Source organism: Salmo salar, chromosome 22 (genome assembly GCF_965601325.2).
Source record: "Salmo salar chromosome 22, fSalSal1, whole genome shotgun sequence".
Taxonomy (NCBI): Eukaryota; Metazoa; Chordata; class Actinopteri; order Salmoniformes; family Salmonidae; genus Salmo; species Salmo salar.
The window spans coordinates 31,516,274-31,538,005 of NC_138312.1; the positions used below are offsets into that span (position 1 = coordinate 31,516,274).

Below are 21,732 nucleotides of genomic sequence, written 5' to 3' on the forward strand. Positions count from 1 at the left end.
GACCCATCCCCTCTCTCTCTCTCTCTGACTCTCTCTCTCTCCCTCTCCCTCCCTCTGTTTCTGACTCTCTCTCCCTGTGTGTGTGTGTGTCTCTCTCTCCCCCTCTCTCCCTCTCTCTCAGACTCTCTCTCTCCCTCTCTCACTCTCTCTCTCTCTCCCTCTCTCTCTCACACAGTTTATGGACACAGAAACAAGAGGAGTGTTCGAGGAGCTTGTTGTAGAGTTGCATCCCTATCTCAAATGAACAGACATTTTCAGTAGACTGGATTTTTACTCGCCTCTCCATTTGTCTCTTATCTCACACACATGCTCAAGTCACATGTTCCTCCCCCTCCTACATCCCTCTCTCTTTTTCTCCTTCTCTCTGTCTCTCTTTATCTTTCCCTCTGACAGTCAGTGCCTGCCTTTAACTCTCCCCTGTTAGTGTGTCTTTGTGAAAAATGTGTATGTGTATATTTGTGACGCTTTTCCTCCAAGAGGCCAAATCTTTTCTAGCACTACCCTCTCTTGTATATCCTCACCCCATACCTTTAGTTTATTGCTGGATGTGTTTACCAACTGAGTTCCTACCAGGTCTTAAAGACTAGGCACTCAATAGTGTAGAGCAGTCAGGAATTCGTCCATTAACTCTAGGGTCATCCCGACTCATTAGCAATGGTGTAAAGTACTTAAGTAAAAATACTTTAATGTACTACTTAAGTAGTTTTTGGGAGTATCTGTACTTTACTTTACTATTTATATTTTGGGAAACTTTTACTTCACTACATTCCTAAAGAAAATAACATACTTTTTATTCCCTACATTTTCCCTGACACCCAAAAGTACTCATTACATTTTGAATGCTTAACAGGACATGAAAATGGTCCAATTTACTCACTTATCAAGAGAACATTCCTGGTCATCCCTACTGCCTCTGATCTGGAGGACTTACTAAACACAAATGCATCTTTTGTAAAATATGTCTGAGTATTGACGTGTGCCCCTGGCTATACGTACTTTTTAAAAACAAGAAAATGGTGCCATCTGCTTTGCTTAAAATATAAGTGATTTGAAATGATTTATACATTTACTTTTGATACTTAGAACCAAATAGTTTTTGACATTTACTCAAGTAGTACTTCAAGTAAAACTTCCACTTGTACTTGAGTAACTTTCTATTAAGGTATCTATACTTTTGCTCAAGTATGGCAATTGGGTACTTTTTCCACCACTGTTCATTAGGATGTGCCAAATGGACACACTAACAGAATACACACCCACGGACACACAGTCTGCCCACAGCCAAGGGGCAAAGACACTTCCAGTGAACTGACCCCCATTCCCTTTGACCTTTTCCCTCTCACTGTCAGACAGTTTGCATACTTCAACCACGCCCTCCCAGTACGTGTTAAGTCAGTCAGGAATGGAGAACAGTCCATCCTCCCTGTCCCAGTGTCCCTTCTTTGAATGCACATACAACCATGGAGGACTGAATGACTTCAGGGATTTCAGAATCTCAGAAAATATCAGGGTAAGATTGGACACAACAGCACTTTGATGATGAAGTACAGAGCTGAGCAGCTGCATTCTAGATCAAAAACCAGACACAGAACAGAACCTTGAGTTAGAATCAGAGAGTTCTATTATGGAGCCTTGATTGAATATAATTGTTATTTTATTTATGAGATTCATTATACAAATCATTCAGCTGCAGACAGTAGATACAACAGAGAGTAACTCCTCAACATCTGTGGTGATGATGATGCTCAGGCAAGATAGTAATGATGAGTAGATCAGTTCTCTCAATAGGCCCCCCCAAAAAATCAGTACTGGAGATGATTTTTGGCCTGCACAAGAACGCCCTCTTCACCAGTATTCAGAGCCTCTGCCAGAAATGAACGAAGACTGCCCTCTAGTGGTGCTCATATTTGCTGTCTTCATCACAGAAATGTGATAATAACCAATAGCACTCCTAAACTACATTTTCAGCCCTACATAAAAAACAAAATAGGCTACTCTTCCAGATATTAGGCTAGGGGATATATTATGCTATGGCCTATAGACTACAAATGTGTGGTATGTTTCGAGCCAGTCTGCTTTGGGTTACATAATAAATCCAATCAAATCAAATGTTATTTGTCACATACACATGGTTAGCAGATGTTAATGCGAGTGTAGCGAAATGCTTGTGCTTCTAGTTCCGACCATGCAGTAATATCTAACAAGTAATCTAACCTAACAATTTCACAACAACTACCTTATACACACAAGTGTAAAGGAATGAATAAGAATATGTACATAATACGCCATTGTTTTATGGAGCATAGACTGTCATGCCAGGTATGCTGTTCTTTTTTCCAAAACAAAATGCATCTTCCATAAAAACATGTTTAGGTGCTGTCTGCCTCTCTCCTAGTGCTCATGGTGTTATTTAGCCTGGCATGTTATATCAGAGCAAATGTGCTATTGCAATTTGGAGAACTTTTATGAATAGATTAATTTGTACAGTAAAAAAAAGCCAAGGTATTTACAAACTTACTATAGATCCATCTCTGGTGCAGTAAGTGGGCGTGGTGTATCCTGTTTGTGCGTGATTACGTTACAGCGCGGTGACGCAAGACTAGTTGTTTTGGAGGAAGTGAGAAAAATAAATCAGTCGCGAAAAGAAACCAGGGAAAAAGACAAGACAACAAAATCTGAACAAAAATTATATACCTAGATATATGTATTTACACTAATGTGAAGGGAATCTGAAAATACTAATCGGGGACGCTGAATATCAAAGAGCGATAAGCATCGCAAGCTACATAAACCAACTCGATACATTAACATTTTAACTGGGTAATCTAGCTAACGCATTAACGTTGACTAGCTATCTATTTCGCTCGTGACAGTTATTCAAATTCAACAAGAGGCTCACCTGAGTCGATACAGCGGTCTGGTGTGTTGGAAGTTGAAGGTAAGCTCTAAGATGTAATTTACTAACTAATGACTGCGACATAATATAACATTATTTCATACGGAAAGCTTTTGTTCATGGTCTAACGTTACCGGGGGAATACAAGAAATGGGCGACCGTCACAGTGGGGCGGCCTCTTGCAGACGAATTGAGCAATATGTTGGAAACGGTGTAGCCGTGGGCCTACTGTCCTGTCACCTCCGACGGAGTGAACATTGCGTTCTAATGTGGACATGACTGAAAATATTTTCTGTTGTCCATTAACCACTTGAAATGGAGTTTGAACAACGACGCCGCAAATGGAAGGTTCAGGACATTCCAAATAGCTAAGCTTCCATGTTTCAAAACAACATTTTATGGAACATTGCATATCATTTCTTTGTACAAAAGATTGATTCATGCTTTGTTTGTTAGATATGTCACACGTAGGATCCCAGTGAGTCGATTGTAAAACAAACGTCTTGTCGGCCCTGAGCTTGTGGAAATCTTTCTCCCATGTGATCCGACTTCTATAATGCAGTGTCATGGGTTGCAGATTAAGCGAGGACTGGGGTTGTTACAGTAACAACTAACTTTACAGTAGGATTCCTATAAATACAATTTAACAATTATACTAGTTTATATTATGACAACTATTCATTTGTATTTTGGTTATATTCAGTTGGTTATAGTTCCACTACAACCTAGGCATGATACTGTACTTTCCAGCTAGACATTTTGTCAGCATAGAGATGACTCGGCACCCTTTCCCCTCGTTAGAGCATCAGTGTGTCACACTCACAGTATCTCCAGCTGCTGGAGTCACACTAGCAGGGACTCAGGTGCAGCTGTCAACCTGGTAACATTGAGGGTGTTAAGTATGTGACATGTTTGGAAATGAGTTAATCTCATCAGGGTTATTTATGCACAACACATCTAGCCTATATTTAGACTTTGTTTGTGTCTGAATGTGCCACTGTATCTGTGGGTGTATCTGTGGGTGTATGTACATACAAATCATTGAAGTGACTGGTCCCAGCTGTCTCTCCACCTCTCCCTCCCTGTGCAGTGTTTAGAATCCAACATCATGGACAGAGGGAGGGCAGAGGGCATCAGACCATAACCAAAGAACACTGTTTGGGATTTGCTGGAGTCATCATGTTATGCATGATGTCATGCTACTCCCACAAGAGAACAATGCATACTATATTAATGACCGTGAAATATAACCATGATTCACTGCCTAGTCTAGCACAGTCAGACGATCAACCCAGTATTTTAGTAATCCATTCTTCACGTTATGGAGAACCTCTTTACATACTGGAACTCAAGGCTACCTGACCCCTAGCCTCTCTCAGTTGGAGGTCAATGGTCAGTAGTCTTCTCTGATAGTCATGTACGAGACTGTGGTGTTGGCAGGCCCAGTGGGCCATCCTGAAGGGCTGTTCTCCACGCTCCAGAGTCAATACACTGGCCCTGTTCGAATGCTTTAAAAGTTTGCTCTTTATTCCTTGTTTCCTTTGGGTAAACACAGGTCATAAGTGTTGCATAGCCAATGAGTCCTTCAAAGAAGTGAGAAAGCGAGGATTTTCATCAAAGTATTCAAAAATGGCCCCTACCTCACCACACTTCACTAGTTAATGGAGAGCAGAGCAGGAGGACTGAAGGGGTTCTTGTACTTAGAGGAGAACTAGAGTGTTTGCCAACTCTGGTGTCTGTGCAGTGCCGTAAGTTAAGACTATTTGTAAATATAGCCGTCATTATCATATCAATGTTGGATTTATGAGTATGGCTAAACAATCTTTAAAAGTCTCACAGGTGGAGCAGTTGTCTGTAGTTAGATGTCTGCTGGCGGTCGCCTATGGGTTGTATTATGAGTACAGATCCAGAGGCCTAGTTAGTAGTTTATCAATAGTAACACAGGGCTTGTTAATGCAACCGCTGTGTCAGATTTCAAAAAAACTTTACGGCGAAAGCAAATTTTGCAATAATCTGAGTACAGTGCTCAGATATCAAAACAAGCCGTACAGATACCCGCCATTTTGGAGTCAACAGAAATGACAAAAATTACATTATAAATATTCACTTACCTTTGATGATCTTCATCAGAATGCACTCCCAGGAATCCCAGTTCCACAATAAATGTTTGTTTTGTTCGATAAAGTCCATAATTTGTCGAAATACCACCTTTTGGTCGCGCATTTAGTCCACTACTCCAAATGCAGGAAGCGCGTGCAAAATGTCACGACGAAAAGTTAAAAAAATAGTTATATTTACGTTCGTAGAAACATGTCAAACAATGTATAGCATCAATCTTTAGGATGTTTTTATCATAAACCGGACAATTCCAATGTCTTCAAAAAAGAAAAGGAACACAGCTAACTCTCACGTGAGGCGCGCCACTGTGCTCATGTCATGTCATTTTCTCAGTCATCTGACTCCATATGCTCTTATTCTCTCCCTAGTCACAGTAGAAGCATGAAACAACATTCTAAAGACTGTTGACATCTAGTGGAAACCTTAGGAAGTGAAAAATGAACCCTAAGTCACTGTATATTGTATAGGCAATCACTTGAAAAACGACAAACCTCAGATTTCCACACTTCCTGGTTGGATTTTTCTCAGGTTTTTGCCTGCCATATGAGTTCTGTTATACTCACAGACATCATTCAAACAGTTTTAGAAACTTCAGTGTTTTCTATCCAAATCTACTAATAATATGCACATCCTACCTTCTGAGCCTGAGTAGCAGGCAGTTTACTACGGGCACGCCTTTCATCCAGACGTCAAAATACTGCCCCCTACCCTAGAGAAGTTAATGGCTATGGCTTGTTCACAGACCGAGACTAAGAGTGGGTCACAGGGCCTGGACACGAAGTGTCACTTACCCTGTTTCTAGGCTCTGACCCCACAGAGCCACAGCTGGGACAACAGAGAGAGAGAAAGACAGTGACCACTGTCCAGGGGGTTGTGTAAGTGTTGTTATTTTGGAACCTTTTTTACAAGTATCAGCTCTGAAAATGGAGAGAAGTGTCAGGCTTTGGCCAGATGGGACATCCCTGTGTTTCACTTAATTAAGGGTGAGTGGAGTGCGGGCTGTGGATGGTAGGCTTGGGCGGTATACCGGGGTATTTGGAAATAGCCGTTTAGAAGGCCAGCATCTTGGAATCGCCTCTTCACTGTTACATTTACGTCATTTAGCAGACGCTCTTATCCAGAGCGACTTACAAATTGGTGCATTCACCTTATGATATCCAGTGGAACAACCACTTTACAATAGTACATCTATATCTTTTTTTTGGGTGGGGGGGTTAGAAGGATTACTCTTAGTCAGTTGTGCACCGGGACCTCCCACTCCTCTTTCTATTCTGGTTAGAGCCAGTTTGCGCTGTTCTGTGAAGGGAGTAGTACACAGCGTGGTACGAGATCTTCAGTTTCTTTGCAATTTCTCGCATGGAATAGCCTTCATTTCTCAGAACAAGAATAGACTAACGAGTTTCAGAAGAAATGTCTTTTGTTTCTGGCCATTTTGAGCCTGTAATCGAACCCACAGATGCTACAGATACTCAACTAGTCTAAAGAAGGCCAGTTTTATTGCTTCTTTAATCAGAACAACAGTTTTCAGCTGTGCTAACATAATTGCAAAAGGGTTTTCTAATGATCAATTAGCCTTTTAAAATGATACATTTGGATTAGTTAACACAACATGCCATTGGAACATAGGAGTGATGGTTGCTGATAATGGGCCTCTGTACGCCTATGTAGATATTCCATTAACAAATCTGCCGTTTCCAGCTACAATAGTCATTTACAACATTAACAATATCTACATCCTCTTTTTGATCAATTTGATATTTTAATGGACAAATGTGCTTTTCTTTCAAAAACAAGTACATTTCTAAGTGACCCCAAACTTTTGAACAGTAGTGTACATATACAGTACCAGTCAAAAGTTTGGACACCTACTCATTCTTGGGTTTTTATTTATCTTTAATATTTTCTACATCTTGGCATTCTCTCAAACAGCTTCATGAGGTAGTCAACTGGAATGCATTTCAATTAACAGGTGTGTCTTAAGTTATTTTGTGAAACTTCTTTCCTTAATGCATATGAGCCTATCAGTTGTGCTGTGACAAGTTAGGGGTGGTATACAGAAAATAGCCCTATTTGGTTAAAGACAAAGTTCATAATATGGCAAGAACAGCTCAAATAAGCAAGAAATGACATGGAGGTCAGTCAATCTGGTAAATTGTGAGATGCAGAGTAGGTGAACGGATGATCTCCGCATGTGTGGTTCCCACCGTGAAGCATGGAGGAGGAGGTGGGATAGTGTGGGGGTACTTTGCTGGTGACACTGTCTATGATTTATTTAGAATTCAAGGCACACTTAACCAGCATGGCTACCACAGCATTCTGCAGCGATACACAATCCCATATCATCTGTTTTTCAACAGGACAATGACCCAACACACCTCCAAGCTGTGTAAGGGCTATTTGACCAAGAAGGAGAGTGATGGATTGCTGTATCAGAAAACCTGGCCTCCACAATCACCTGACCTCAACCCAATTGAGATGGTTTGGGATGAGTTGGACCGCAGAGTGAAGGAAAAACATCCAACAAGTGCTCAGCATATGTGGGAACTCCTTCAAAACTGTTGGAAATGCATTCCTCATGAAGCTGGTTGAGAGAATGCCAAGAGTGTGCAAAGCTGTCCTCAAGGCAAAGGCTGGCTACTTTGAAGAATCTCAAATAATAAATATATTTGACGTAAATGTAAATGTATTTTGATTTGTTTAACACTTTTTTGGTTACAACATGATTCCATATGTGTTATTTCATAGTTTTGATGTCTTAACTATTATGTAGAAAATAGTAAAAATAAAGAAAAATCCTTGAATGAGTAGGTGTGTCCAAACTTTTGACTGGTACTGTATTCAGTCAATTAAAAAGCTTTTGCCATTTTAATATTAATTTATCAGAACTGTCAACTTATATTACACTACTGGTCAAAAGTTTTAGAACACCAACTCATTCAAGGATTTTTATTTATTTTGACTGTTTTCTACATTGTAGAATAATAGTGAATACATCAAAACTATGAAATAACACATATGGAATCATGTCGTAAACACAAAAGGTGTTAAACAAATCAAAATATAGCCACCTTTTGCCATGATAACAGCTTTGCACATTCTTGGCATTCTCTTAACCAGATTCATGAGGCAGTCACTTGGAATGCATTTCACTTAACAGATGTGCCTTCTTAAAAGTTCATTTGTGTAATTTATTTCCTTAATCCATTTGAGCCAATCAATTGTGTTGTGCCAAGGTAGCCCTATTTGGTAAAAGAACAGCTAAAATATGCAAAGAGAAACGACAGTGCATCATTGCTTTAAGACATGAAGGTTAGTCAATGTGGAAAAGTTCATGAACTTTACAGTTTCTTCAAGTGCAGTTGCAAAAACCATCAAGTGCAATGATAAAACTGGCTCTCATGAGGACCGCCACAGGAATGGAAGATCCAGAGTTACTTCTGCTGCAGAGGACCAATTCATTAGAGTTACCAGCCTCAGAAATTGCAGCCCAAATAAATGCTTCACAGAGTTAAAGTAACAGACACATCTCAACATCAACTGTTCAGAAGAGACTGTGTGACTCAGGCCTCCATGGAGGCGCTCTCTGTGATTTATTTAGAATTCAAGGCACACTTAACCAGCATGGCTACCACAGCATTCTGCAGCGATACGCCATCCCGTCTGGTTTGGGCTTAGTGGGATTATCATTTGTTTTTCAACACGACAATGACCCAACACACCTCCAGGCTGTGTAAGGGCTATTTGACCAAGAAGGAGAGTGATGAAGTGCTGCATCAGATGATCTGGCCTCCACAATCACCCGACCTCAAGAGTGAAGGAAAAGCAGCCAACAAGTGCTCAGCATATGTGGGAACTCCTTCAAGACTGTTGGAAAAGCATTCCAGGTGACACTGGTTGAGAGAATTCCAAGAGTGCAAAGCTGTCATCAAAGCAAAGGGTGGCTTTTTGAAGAATCTCAAATATTAACTATATTTTGATTTAACACTTTTTTGGTTACTACATGATTCCATATGTTGTTGTATAGTTTCTACAGTGTAGAAAATAGTAAAAATAGAGAAACCCTTGATTGAGTAGGTGTTCTAAAACTTTTTGACTGGTAGTGTATGTCGTGGAACACCATCTTCAAAAAGACAGCAACCTCAGCAGTGGCACTTGCTTGTAGAAGACTATGACTGTGCTGTGGCATAGCCTTGTTTTGTTAATTTAGCAGGCAAGATGCTCTTTTTTCCCCGAGCCCTTATCACAGTCAAGTCACAGCTATTTTATAGTAAAAAACTATATGATGTAATATAACAGAATTAAATTGACCAGAATATTTTTCCTAATAAAAAAAGTTTCCAGTGCGAAGTGATGTGTATATCGTGCCTGGAACAGTTATTTTCTGTGATCATTTAAAACTGGTCTCAATTTAGCGAGTTGAAAGACAATTTTTTTTCAGTGTTACAAACCAAAATTTGTCTTTTCAATATACAGATATTCGATTTAGTTTATTCTGCCTGTTCTTTGGAATTTTCAAAATGGATTAACAATTCCACATTGAACACTGCATGGGGATGAATTATTGCCAGGACATCTGCTTGGTGAGTAGGCCCAGGCTTAATGATTCTGATGAAAATTTGCTCTGTCTTTATCAAACTAATGTTTTTGCATATTTTCAATGTGGAACCGGTCTATGTTTAGGGGGGTTGTAGCCTAGGCTAACCAATTCTAGATGGCACTAGCAGTTTGCAAAGTAGCTTACGCGGAAAATAGATGGGATGCAATTGCAGCTTGTAGCTGGAACACGTTTTCTACTTCAATGAACCAGTCCATTTTGAATTTGTGATGAAACTGTTTTTTTGGCAAGGAATGTAGCTCTTGTATCCCATCAGTTAAATATGTTTTTAAAGGCATTTATTTCTGTTGGCCTAACGGGAGCTTGTGTGCACACTCAGCACACGTGAGTGAATGAGACAGAGGGGAAAGAGAATTTAGGTGGAAGAACGGTGTGATGTTTGACTTGCTTTCTTTTTTGTTGTGCCCCGCCAATGCAAATGGAATACTAGAGTCAAAGCAAATTAATGTTGTGAAGACAATTTCACTTGCCTGTTTGGGCAGCCATAAATCACATTCCACCAAATAGTTTTACAGTATTGGATAAAAGAAATCTCTGGTTGAAGATCGAGATTTGACGTCCGTTCAAGTACTTGATTACTCATGGCCATCCCTACCTGCAAATAGTTTGTCAGAGACTGTTTGAAATGTTCACATTGTCCTCGTTAGCATTTAGCTAGAGTTCTCTATGAGATTGTATATGTATTTGTTAGCATTGTTAACCTTCGGATTCGAGGCTGTGTGGTCTGAAAGTAGTGCCCCTTGTGTCCAGTGCCAGTATTACCGAATATCCTGGTATGGCACAAGGTTGGTATGACAATCTGGATACCGCCCAAGCCTAATGGATAGTACATGCAGGGGAATGTTGGGGATTGTGTAGTGGTAGCCTAAACAGTCATGTCTTTCCTCCTTGCTAACTGGCTAGTTACTCTCTTTGTTTAGACGGACATATATCTTGATGGTAATAGGCCGGACAAAGGCTGTTGTACTCCTTAATCTGACTGTTGGCCTGGCTGTTACATTGTTGTTTCCCATGATAAGCACAATATGGATTTGAATGGGTCACTCTCATCATTGTTTCAGTATAACATTGGGGGGCTTTTCTATTATTCATTATCTCAGTCAGTGCCAGATAGGACTGGACTGGGTTATTTCCCATGACACTGCACCAGGTGTGTGTGCCTTTGTGAGAGATCTCACCTAGATTGCTCCATTGAGAGAATGTGCCCTCAAAGTTAGGATGTTTGACGTTTAGTATTGAAGCATAATCACTTATTAAAACTGCAGTTTGGGAACGGCCACCCTGGAAGTGATTGGGAAAGAGTAGAGTTTTGTGGTTGGGTCGTTCTCTCGCCTCTGACGGGAAACATGATCTAGTCCTCAGACTCACTGTGTGTGTGTGTGTGTGATATATATATATATATATATATATATATATATATATATATATATATATATATATATAAGGGAACACATGACTGGAATGAATAGAGTTCAAGTCTGATTGGCCCAGTGGAATAGCACTGACTCTACACACAGTGCTAAATCACACACATTATAGCATTTTCTGACGCTCATTGTGCGGAGCTATGGATTTCAACCCCAGCGATCAGTTTGAAACTATTTGAAAAATATAAAATGTCTAGAGAAATCAGGTCAATATACTTGCAAGAACTACTTTTTCCAGGTATGTGCATGTTTTTGTGTTTAGGTAGGGCAGGGGTGTCAAACAAATTTTGCCCCAGGGGCCACGCTGAAAATTTGTTATTTCCTCGCCGTCAAAGTGTGCAAATAATGATCCACTATCCATCATTTTTGGAATTTCAGATGCTCCCTTACTGTCTAGCTTTAGTTTTGATGATTGTTAGCGAGTTGGACACATTGAAGATACATTATAATGTCTACACAGTTTCGATTTGGTTTTAGTCATTTGGAAGAAAAAATGATAAAAATGATATATTTTTTTGTAACTTAAGACATCATGGCGGGCCTTATTAAATAATCTCGTGTGCGTGCATAGTCCAAGTCCTGGGTTGCATCCAAATAATGAACTTTCTCCCAAAGTATGGATTTGAAAGGAAATGACTGGTAAATGGAAAATCCCTCTTGGCCTACATCAATACAATGCTTTTAAATGTGTAGGGAGTAGTGAACGAGTGCACACTTCAGGAGGAAGGAGAGATTATTGAGACGCAACCCTGATTTTGTGTGTGTGTGTGGTCTCTCCTCAGACACGACAGAATGACGTCCAGGAAGAAAGTGCTCCTGAAAGTCATCATCCTTGGGGATTCTGGGTTAGTCACCAAATATTTGTGTTCTCTTCCTGTTTGACCAGTGTTTTGTTTTCCACTTTGATAATAGACTGCTGTTTGGGTATTCCAGATTAATTAGAAACTGCAGTCTACTACAGTCTTCCTGTACAATCAGACTGCTGTTTGGTTGTGCCACACATCTACAGGTAACTGCCAAAATAAAGGAAACACTAGAGTAAGTGAGGGGTACAAAGTATATTGAAAGCAGGTGCTTCCACACAGGTGTGGTTCCTGAGTTAATTAAGCAATTGAAACATCCCGTCATGCTTACGGTCATGTATACAAATCCCAGTTGACCATTATTTTGGCTACCATGGCTAGAATTAGAGAGCTCGGTGACTTTGAAAGAGGGGTCTCAAAGGAGCATAGGGGGTTTAAAGGGTGTGTGTATGTCTGTCACCAGATCTCAACCCAATTGAACACTTATGGGACATTCTGGAGCGGCACCTGAGACCTCATTTTCCACCACCATCAACAAAACACAAAAGTATGGAATTTATTGTGGAAGAATGGTGTCGCATCCCTCCAATTGAGTTCCAGACACTTGTAGAATATATGCCAAGGCACTTTGACGCTGTTCTGGCGGCTCGTGGTGGCCCAACGCCCTATTAAGACCCTTTATGTTGGTGTTTCCCTTATTTTGGCAGTTACCTGTATGATTTATGACTGTACTTTTTATTTCACTTTCCCTCCCCTCTCACACTGTGTAATCTGATGCTGCTGTATTGTCATTGTGTCACTGCATGCTCAGCACTGCAGAGGAGAACTAGAGAGTGTGAGTGTCCACAGTATTGCATCAGAGCACCTCTAATGGGGTTTTAATGGTGTCTGATCTCTCTCTGCTCCTCATTGAGTTTGGCTCATGAGCCATCGGCCATGGTTCCTCTTTCACTGTTAGGACTGAATGGATAGATGGAATAATGCAGCCATATCAAATAGATGAATAATTATCTGAACACCTTTCCCCTGCTTGTTGTCCACCTCTCTTTCTCTCCGTTCATATCTCTCTCCTTCTCAGAGTTGGGAAGACCTCCCTGATGAACCAGTATGTGAATAGGAAGTTCAGTAACCAGTACAAAGCCACAATAGGAGCTGACTTCCTGACCAAGGAGGTGATGGTGGACGATCGGCTCGTCACAATGCAGGTACAGAAATGTGGCTACAGCACCACCATCACAGCCACAATATCCAATAATAAAGATGGCGCCGACAGACATGGCCGCCTTGTTTCAGGCTCCTAAGCTACTTTGTATTTTATTTTTATAATATTCTTTCTCACGTTATTAGCCCAAAACGTTCTTTGCATTATTACATACAGCCGGAAAGAACTTTTGGTTATCAGAGAGGCGGTAACTCACCAGCATTTCGACTTTCCTGAATTGGATCCTTTGTTCGTACCGTCCAAGGAGTTTTAACTTATCCCAGAGGCTGCTCCAAGACGCCGCCGGCGCAGAAGAGGTATTCGGAGTGGATTTTTAGTCCGACTCAGGAGGTGTGCACACCATCCACCGCTTCCGAGTATATTAGTCGCTAATGTTCAGTCCGTGGAGAAAATAAAGGATCTCCTTCCAGAGAGACATCACGGAATCATGGCTCTCTCCGGATATACTGTCCCCGTCCATACAGCCAGCTGGGTTTTCATGCAGATAGGAATATAGTACTCCAGGAACAAGGAAGGTGTATGTTTCATGATTAACTACTCATGATGTGATTGTGGTAACGTACAGAACTTAAGTCCTTTTGTTAACCCGACCTGGAATACGTCACAATCAAATGCCGACTGCATTACCTCCATACAGAATTTTCTTAGGTTATCGTCACAGCCGTGTGTATATCTTCAAGTCAATACCATGACCGCTCTCAAGGAACTACACTGGACCTTGTGCAAACTGTAAACTGCATATCCTGAAGCCGCATTTATTAAAGCTGGGGACTTTAATAAAGCAAATCTGAGGAAAACGCTACCGAAGTTATATCAACACATCGAACTGCAGTACTCGCGCTCCAAAAACTCTTGACCATTGTTACTCTCCCTTCCGGGATGGCTACAAGGTCCTCCTCCGCCCTCCCTTTGGCAAATCAGAGCACGACTCCATTTTGCTCCTCCCTTCCTATAGGCAGAAACTCAAATAGGAAGTACCCATGCTAAGGTCTATTCAACGCTGGTTTGACCAATCAGAATCCATGCTTCAAGACTGTTTTGATCACGTGGACTGGGACATGTTACAGGTTGCCTATGAGAATAACATTGATGTATACACTGATACAGTGACTGAGTTCATCAGGAAGTGTATAGGGGATGTTGTTCCCATTGTGACGATTAAAACCTATCCAAACCAAAAACCATGGATAGATGGCAGCATTCGTGATAACTGAAAGTGCGAACCACCACATTTAACTACGGCAAGGTGACTGGGAATTTGACCGAATACAAACAGTAAAGTTATGCCCTCCGTAAGGCAAACAGGCAAAACGTCAATACAGAAAGAAAGTGGATTCCCAATTCAACAGCTCAGACACGAGATGTATGTGACAGACCCAAGATTATCACAGATTATGAAGGGGAAAACCAGCCACTTCGCAGACACCGATGTAATGCTCCTGGACAAGCGAGCCTTCGCCAGCTTTGAGGATAACAGTGTCACCGACATGGGCCGCTCCCAAGGACTGCCAGCTCTCGTTCTCCGTGGCTGACGAGAGTAAGACATTTAAGTGTGTTAACCTTTGCAAGGCAGCCGGCCCAGGCGGCATCCTCAGAGCGTGCGCAGACCAGCTGGCTGGAGTGTTTACGGACATATTCAATCTCTCCCCATCTCTGTCTGCTGTCCCCACTTGCTTCAACATGTCCACCATTGTTCCTGTACCCAATAAAGCGAAGGTAACTGAACTAAATGACTATCGCCCCCTACCACTCACTTGTGTCATGAAGTGCTTTGAAAGGCTAGTTAACCTACACAGGATCGGTGTCTCCCCCGTGGACGGTTGAGCTAACGTAGGCTAAGTAACAAACAAAAAATTCACAGGACATAGACATATCTGATATGGGCAGAAAGATTAACAAGAATTTAAGCTAACTGCACTGTCGAATTTACAGTAGCTATTACAGTGAAAGGATATCATGCTATTGTTTGAGGAGTGTGCACAATTATGAACTTGAAAAATGTATTAATAAACCAATTAGGCAGGAATCATAAATTATGGCCTTTCTCTTGCATTTAAAGAGTAGCAAGTGTAGCAAAATGCTTGTAGAACAAACAAAAAAATCCTAAAGACTAGAAGCGAAGCAGCCCTCTCTGTCGGCGCCATTTTTCCCTGCATACAATCCAACAATAGATCCACAGATGATGCATTCGCCGTCGTACTGCACACACTGCCTTACTCCATCTGGACAAGAGGAATACATACAGTTGAAGTCGGAGGTTTACATACACCTTAGCCAAATACATTTAAACTCAGTTTTTCACAATTCCTGACATTTAATCCTAGTAAAAATTCCCTGTCTTAGGTCAGTTAGGATCACCACTTTATTTTAAGAATGTGTAATGTCAGAATAATAGTAGAGAGAATGATTTATTTCAGCTTTTATTTCTTTCATCACATTCCCAGTGGGTCAGAAGTTTACATACACTCAGTTAGTATTTGGTAGCATTGCCTTTAAATTGTTTAACTTGGGTCAAACTTTTCGGGTACCCTTCCCACAATAAGTTGGGTGAATTTTGGCCCATTCCTCCTGACAGAGCTGGTGTAACTGAGTCAGGTTTGTAGGCCTCTTTGCTCGCACACGCTTTTTCAGTTCTGCCCACACATTTTCTATGGGATTGAGGTCAGGGCTTTGTGATGGCCACTCCAATACCTTGATTTTGTTGTCCTTAAGCCATTTTGCCACAACTTTGGAAGTATGCTTGGGGTCATTGTCCATTTGGAAGACCCATTTGCGACCAAGCTTTAACTTCCTGACTGATGTCTTGAGATGTTGCTTCAATATATCCACATAATTTTCCTCCCTCATGATGCCATCTATTTTGTGAAGTGCACCAGTCCCTCTTGTAGCAAAGCACCCCCACAACATGATGCTGCCACCCCCGTGCTTCACGGTTGGGATGGTGTTCTTCGGCTTGCAAGCCTCCCCCTTTTTCCTCCAAACATAATGATGGTCATTATGGTCAAAAAGTTATATTTTTGTTTCATCAGACCAGAGGACAATTCTCCAAAAAGTATGATCTTTTTTATGGTGGTTTTTGAGCAGTGGCTTCTTCCTTGCTGAGCGGCCTTTCAGGTTATGTCGATATAGGACTTATTTTGTCTGTGGATATAGATACTTTTGTACCTGTTTCCTCCAGCATCTTCACAAGGTCCTTTGCTGTTGTTCTGGGATTGATTTGCACTTTTCACACCAAAGTACGGTCATCTCTAGGAGACAGAACACGTCTCCTTCCTGAGTGGTATGACGGCTGTGTGGTCCCATGGTGTTTATACTTGCGTGCTATTGCTTGTACAGATGAACGTGGTACCTTCAGGCGTTTGGAAATTGCTCCCAAGGATGAACCAGACTTGTGGAGGTCTACCATTTTTTTTCTGAGGTCTTGACTGATTTCTTTAGATTTTCCCATGATGTCACGCAAAGAGGCACTGAGTTTGAAGGTAGGCCTTGAAATACATCCACAGGTACACCTCCAATTGACTCAAATGATGTCAATTAGCCTATCAGAAGCTTCTAAAACCATGACATAATTTTCTGGAATTTTCCAAGCTGTTTAAAGGCACAGTCAACTTAGTGTATGTAAATTTCTGACCCACTGGAATTGTGATACAGTGAAATAATCTGTCTGTAAACAATTGTTGAAAAAATTACTTGTCATGCACAAAGTAGATGTCCTAACCGACTTGCTAAAACTATAGTTTGTTAACAAGAAATGTATGGAGTGGTTGAAAAACGAGTTTTAATAACTCCAACCTAAGTGTATTTAAACTTCCGACTTCAACTGAAATTAAATTGGGGTTTCCTCTTAATTTTAGGCTATGCTGCTGCTGCCTCTGCTGCATTGTTCTCAATCCCAATATGCTGGTTAACTTTGCAATTATGCACGTAGCAACATGGGGAAAGGCGCCAATTCTATGGCATACTGAAGATAATATTTCAGAACCAGCAACCGTATTCAACGCGGGAGAAAGTGCATTTGTTCTAAATAATATTCAATTTATTAGTGTTGCACCATTATTTTTGCATAATCTAACCATATACAATTTCAGTATCACATGGAGTGATGGACTATGCCATCCCCGTGGTCTCCGCAATGGATTAGTCCACTGAGACAGGTGCGAATCAGACAGGTGTCTTGTGCACCATTAGAAAAATTCTAAATTGCTACTGCTCGACTAAAGAAATGTTGGTCGACCAACAGCCTATTGACCAAACAATCGACCAGTCGACTAAATGAGGTCAGCCCTAATAAACAGTATATCATTGGAGCACTTTATATTATTTTTTATATATACCCTTAATTTTGACAGGGAGTAATGTTGAGACCAAGGTCACTTTTTAAAAATGAGCCCTGTACAAAGATACACATAATTTTCAGGCTGAGAAGAGCCTTTGTAGACTGGGGAAGTGATTATGACCTGGCTACACCAGTACTGCCAAACAGGTACACCTGTTTTGTCTGATTTACATATATTTACATTTTAGTCTTTTAGCAGATGTTCTTATCCAGAGTGACTTACAGTAGCAATTAGGGTTAAGTGCCTTCCTCAATTGCACGTTGACATATTTTTCACCTAGTCAGCTCGGGGATTTGAACCAGCAACCTTTCGGTTACTGGCCCAACACTCTTACCCTTTAGGTTACATACTAAGGAAATGCAAACAACTTGTCATACCAATGGGTGATCAGCATGATTTGATCAACAGTTAATTATGAAGTACGCTTTTGGTAACACTGATGCAAACTTGAAGTGGCAACCAAACAAGTCTGATTACATGACAGTGTGAGTGTGATTAGTTTAAGATCTTAGTTCAGAAGAAAACATGTTTCCCAACAATAGTTAACCCTCTTTCCTTCTGTCACGGTTTCCCTCCCTCCTTTCTTCCCTTCATCGCTCCCTCCACCTGTCCTCGTGGTCAGATCTGGGACACGGCAGGGCAGGAGAGGTTCCAGTCTCTGGGTGTGGCGTTCTACCGCGGGGCAGACTGCTGTGTGCTGGTGTTTGATGTGACTGCTCCTAACACCTTTAAGACTCTAGACAGCTGGAGGGACGAGTTCCTGATCCAGGCCAGCCCCAGAGACCCCGAGAACTTCCCCTTTGTGGTGCTAGGCAACAAGATCGACCTGGAGAACAGACAGGTGGGTGACAGATGACTATAGGCGTTACCACATCTAATGTTACCACCTCTAGTACTACAGTCATTGGCCCTAATGCTAATGTCATCTCCAGTGGAGTTTCCATACATATGATTCAACGTTTCTCAGTAGCAGGGTACGATCTAATGTGTGTTTTTCACCAATATTGGGGTCTCCTCATAGTTCTCATCTGATGTTTGTGAATGTCTTTCCCTCCACACCCAGGTGACGACCAAGCGAGCTCAGGCATGGTGTCAAAGTAAGGACAACATCCCCTACTTTGAGACCAGTGCTAAGGAGGCCATCAACGTAGAGCAGGCCTTCCAGACCATCGCACGCAATGCCCTCAAACAGGTGGGTGGGGCCAGGATCATCATAGCAGCTCACAGGAGGGAATTTGGGTTTTTGGTGAATGAATGACGTTATTTTTGTGTCAAATCGCCAGTTGGCAACCCATTCCTTATGGGATTAATTGACACACAAACAAACATTACAATAATTCACTGTGATAATTCAGTGCGCATTGCATGAAGAGTAAAACAATAAATAAGTTAAATAAGGTTATCCAAACAATAATTATATCCCTAGAGCAGCACAAATATATAGACAGATACAGAAAAATGAAACAGAAGGCATTTGAACCCAGTCTGGCACAAAGAGAAGATTCAAGTGGGAGACGGGCCTTTGTTTTGTTGACTGTTCTTTCAGAGGACTACTTAAGTAGAAGAGCAAAACTTAGATCCCAGTTTCTCTATCTTCTCATCGTTTCTCCCTCTTTTATTTTTTTCAGGAGACAGAGGTGGAGCTGTATAATGAATTCCCGGAACCCATCAAGCTGGACAGGAATGACCGAGCAAAGCCTTCAGCAGAGGCCTGCAGCTGCTGAGGCGCAACATGGACTATCTTCTGTCTGGCTTTCAGGAACAACCCCCTTCTCTCTTTCTAAAGGAAAGGACTGCCCCTCTGGTTTCTGCATGCACCCATGTCACATTCCCCTCCCACCAGAATCCCAACGAGTTTCCAGTTATTTACATGTACTGCACATGATGGGTGTATACATACAACTCTAACACACATTCATTCACTCCCACACATACACATCTTGATGAATCCAATGCCGTTAGAGAAGAATTGGTACACCCCTGTAGACTCCACTATTCTTGCCCGTTCCTGAATCCATATCATGAGTGAACCCACAGCCTGGCCCACCCTGTCTGACTGTGTCCCCTCTCTGTCTCTCACATTGGGGGTCCAGATGGAGCCATGTCCTAGGAGTGCAGTGGAGAACTCTAAAGTGGTGGCTGAAGCTTCTTGACATGAGATTATGATGATGATGATATTTTTGTCTCATTGCCCTGAGACATCTAATCCTCTGTATTTTCTGTTCTTCATAATTGTTTTGTTTTCACTTGAAGTTCTATATTGCCTACCTTACTGTTGACAAATAATTAGCTGTACTATCATTTTTTGTTCGTATTGGCTGTCGATGTTAAGTCTTAAGCCAATCGGAAGCTTATACTTGTCTTTGCACTGTTGTTTTACTGATATTTGTTATAAACTCTTATTTGGGCTTGACTGACAACAAGCCATTAACAACACTGCTCCCACCATCCTTCTCTACTACCCCCAGGAAGCCTGTTGATGCTATAAAAAAAAAATGCACAGGTGGCTGACAATGACCTTTGTTGGGAGTGCGCATTGGTTGGTTTAGTAGCTTATGTTGCAGGGGAAATATTCATAAGTAGGCGATGACAAGAGAAAAGCTGACGATGCAAACACAATGAAAGACATGGAGAAACTGCTACTACTATGTTCTATATGTCCTTTCCTTTGTCAGCCAATGTGTTTCAACACTAGAATTACAGCTCTTTCCCTCTTTACATCTGTCCACTGTTATGCCTGTATTGTCTCTACTGTATCTTCCTCTCTGCTGGTAGCTCAGGTTGGCAAGAGTTTGTTAGTAAGTGCTTGATATGACTTAACAGATTGTGTACTACTATTGAGTCTGGATATAAAAGGAACAGTGGGGAAAAGATGAGATTAAACAATTGGATGTTATTTCTATCAATCACAAAGAAACAGTCCAAGGATTTGCCCTGGTATTACTCCTCTTCTTAACGAAATAATCAGTGCTATGCCAATTCAGTTGAGTATTGGGATTTCAAAAGTAATGAAAATAAAAAAGTTATTCAATATAAAAAAAAATGTATGATTGTTTTACTGCCATGTGTTTTAAAATGCTGGTGAGTGAGTTGAACAGTAGGGGTGTGTGGATAAAATCACTGAGGAAGCAAAGCCAGTAAAAAATCCATATTACAAACGACTGTAATTGCGTTGTTTGCTTTATAACCCATTTGTTCATATGCCAGCATGGTATACAATAAGGCTGTGACAAAAAGAAAAGTCACACAGTGGTGCAATGAATTAAATTACCCACATTTATTTTGTCACAAAACCAGAGAGCAACATCTGTCCAGTGAAATCTACAAAGCAAATATTGCATGTAACAAACAGTTATGACCTGCAACATGGTCAAGGAAGTTCATGTTTTAGACAGTTTACTAAACAACTACTGATTTAGACCCACGCAAGTCAGCAAAAAGACAACAGGAGCACTGCCTCTGCTATTTCAGCACCATTTCATCTTAGATATGATCAAATCAGCAAGGCAATATATAGTTTAATACACTGAAAACAGAGTTAAAGATACCAAAAAAGATTTAGTCCAATCAATGTTACAAAATATCATGTTGCTGTCCATGGTACTGATTTCTCTGTGTGTGTGCACAAGTAAAACATTTGGACTCACCCTACTTGTAGACTAGTTGAATGTCAATGCCATCCTCTCTTTCACGTTGGCAATACGGTTTATGGCTCTGTCATACAGTACACTTTTAGTTTTTGTTGTCATAGGCTAGCAAGCCTAACTTCCTCACATGGGCAACAATGATACAGGTAAGTTAGCTAGCTAGTTAATGTAAGCCTAAAAGGGATAGGCTACATCTAGGATACTTATTGAACTTCAATCGTATCAGGCCAGTGGCACAATATATTAATTTATGGTTAGATCAGAATTGCCATCTTAATCATTAGCCTGTACAGAAAATTAAGTCAAAAAGTCAAAATCCCCAGCTTAGGAAAGGGCTGATTTAGCAAGCAACCTACTGCAGGATATCAACACAAGCAGACCAGAAATGAAAATAAAGATTTGCTTAGGATGTGATTTGATTGGGTGTGAAGCCAAATCCAAACTTGCCTCCCTTGGGGGCATTTTGCTGCACCAGGACAACCGACAGTTGAGCTCAGCTCAACGCTCATTTGGCTAATTATTTTTTTAAATGATACTTGCTGACAATCAAATGCTACAGCTGCAATGTCATACTTTTTTGGTCCAGACAGCATCAGATACATGGGCTACACATTCTGAGACAGAGGGACGCTGTTTCTCTCACTCTGATTATTTCTCCTGGGAGATT

The 21,732-nt window shown here is 41.1% G+C and overlaps 1 protein-coding gene across 2 annotated transcripts; it reads left to right on the plus strand.

Moving 5' to 3' along the window:
- Nucleotides 1-1,457: 1,457 nt before the first annotated feature.
- On the plus strand, nucleotides 1,458-20,461 carry LOC106583206 (ras-related protein rab7). Of its 2 annotated transcripts, none has more exons than XM_014167111.3 (6): nucleotides 1,458-1,510; nucleotides 11,839-11,901; nucleotides 12,938-13,064; nucleotides 18,041-18,259; nucleotides 18,482-18,610; nucleotides 19,047-20,461. In XM_014167111.3, the coding sequence occupies exons 1-6, from the start codon at nucleotides 1,473-1,475 to the stop codon at nucleotides 19,140-19,142; spliced, it is 672 nt and encodes a 223-aa protein (XP_014022586.1). In that variant the 5' UTR covers nucleotides 1,458-1,472; the 3' UTR covers nucleotides 19,143-20,461. The 2 variants fall into 2 exon arrangements, with proteins under 2 accessions (XP_014022586.1, XP_014022587.1); XM_014167112.3 differs by lacking the exon at nucleotides 1,458-1,510 and adding an exon at nucleotides 2,584-2,938.
- The last annotated feature ends 1,271 nt before the right edge of the window (nucleotides 20,462-21,732 follow it).

Bases quoted from the DNA above. Each gene is read 5' to 3' on its own strand.
- LOC106583206 (XM_014167111.3), top strand. From the start codon at position 1,473: ATGACTTCAGGGATTTCAGAATCTCAGAAAATATCAGG. The intron at 13,065-18,040 runs GTACAGAAATGT...CCTCGTGGTCAG, and splicing joins ATCGGCTCGTCACAATGCAG to ATCTGGGACACGGCAGGGCA. The intron at 18,260-18,481 runs GTGGGTGACAGA...CTCCACACCCAG, and splicing joins TCGACCTGGAGAACAGACAG to GTGACGACCAAGCGAGCTCA.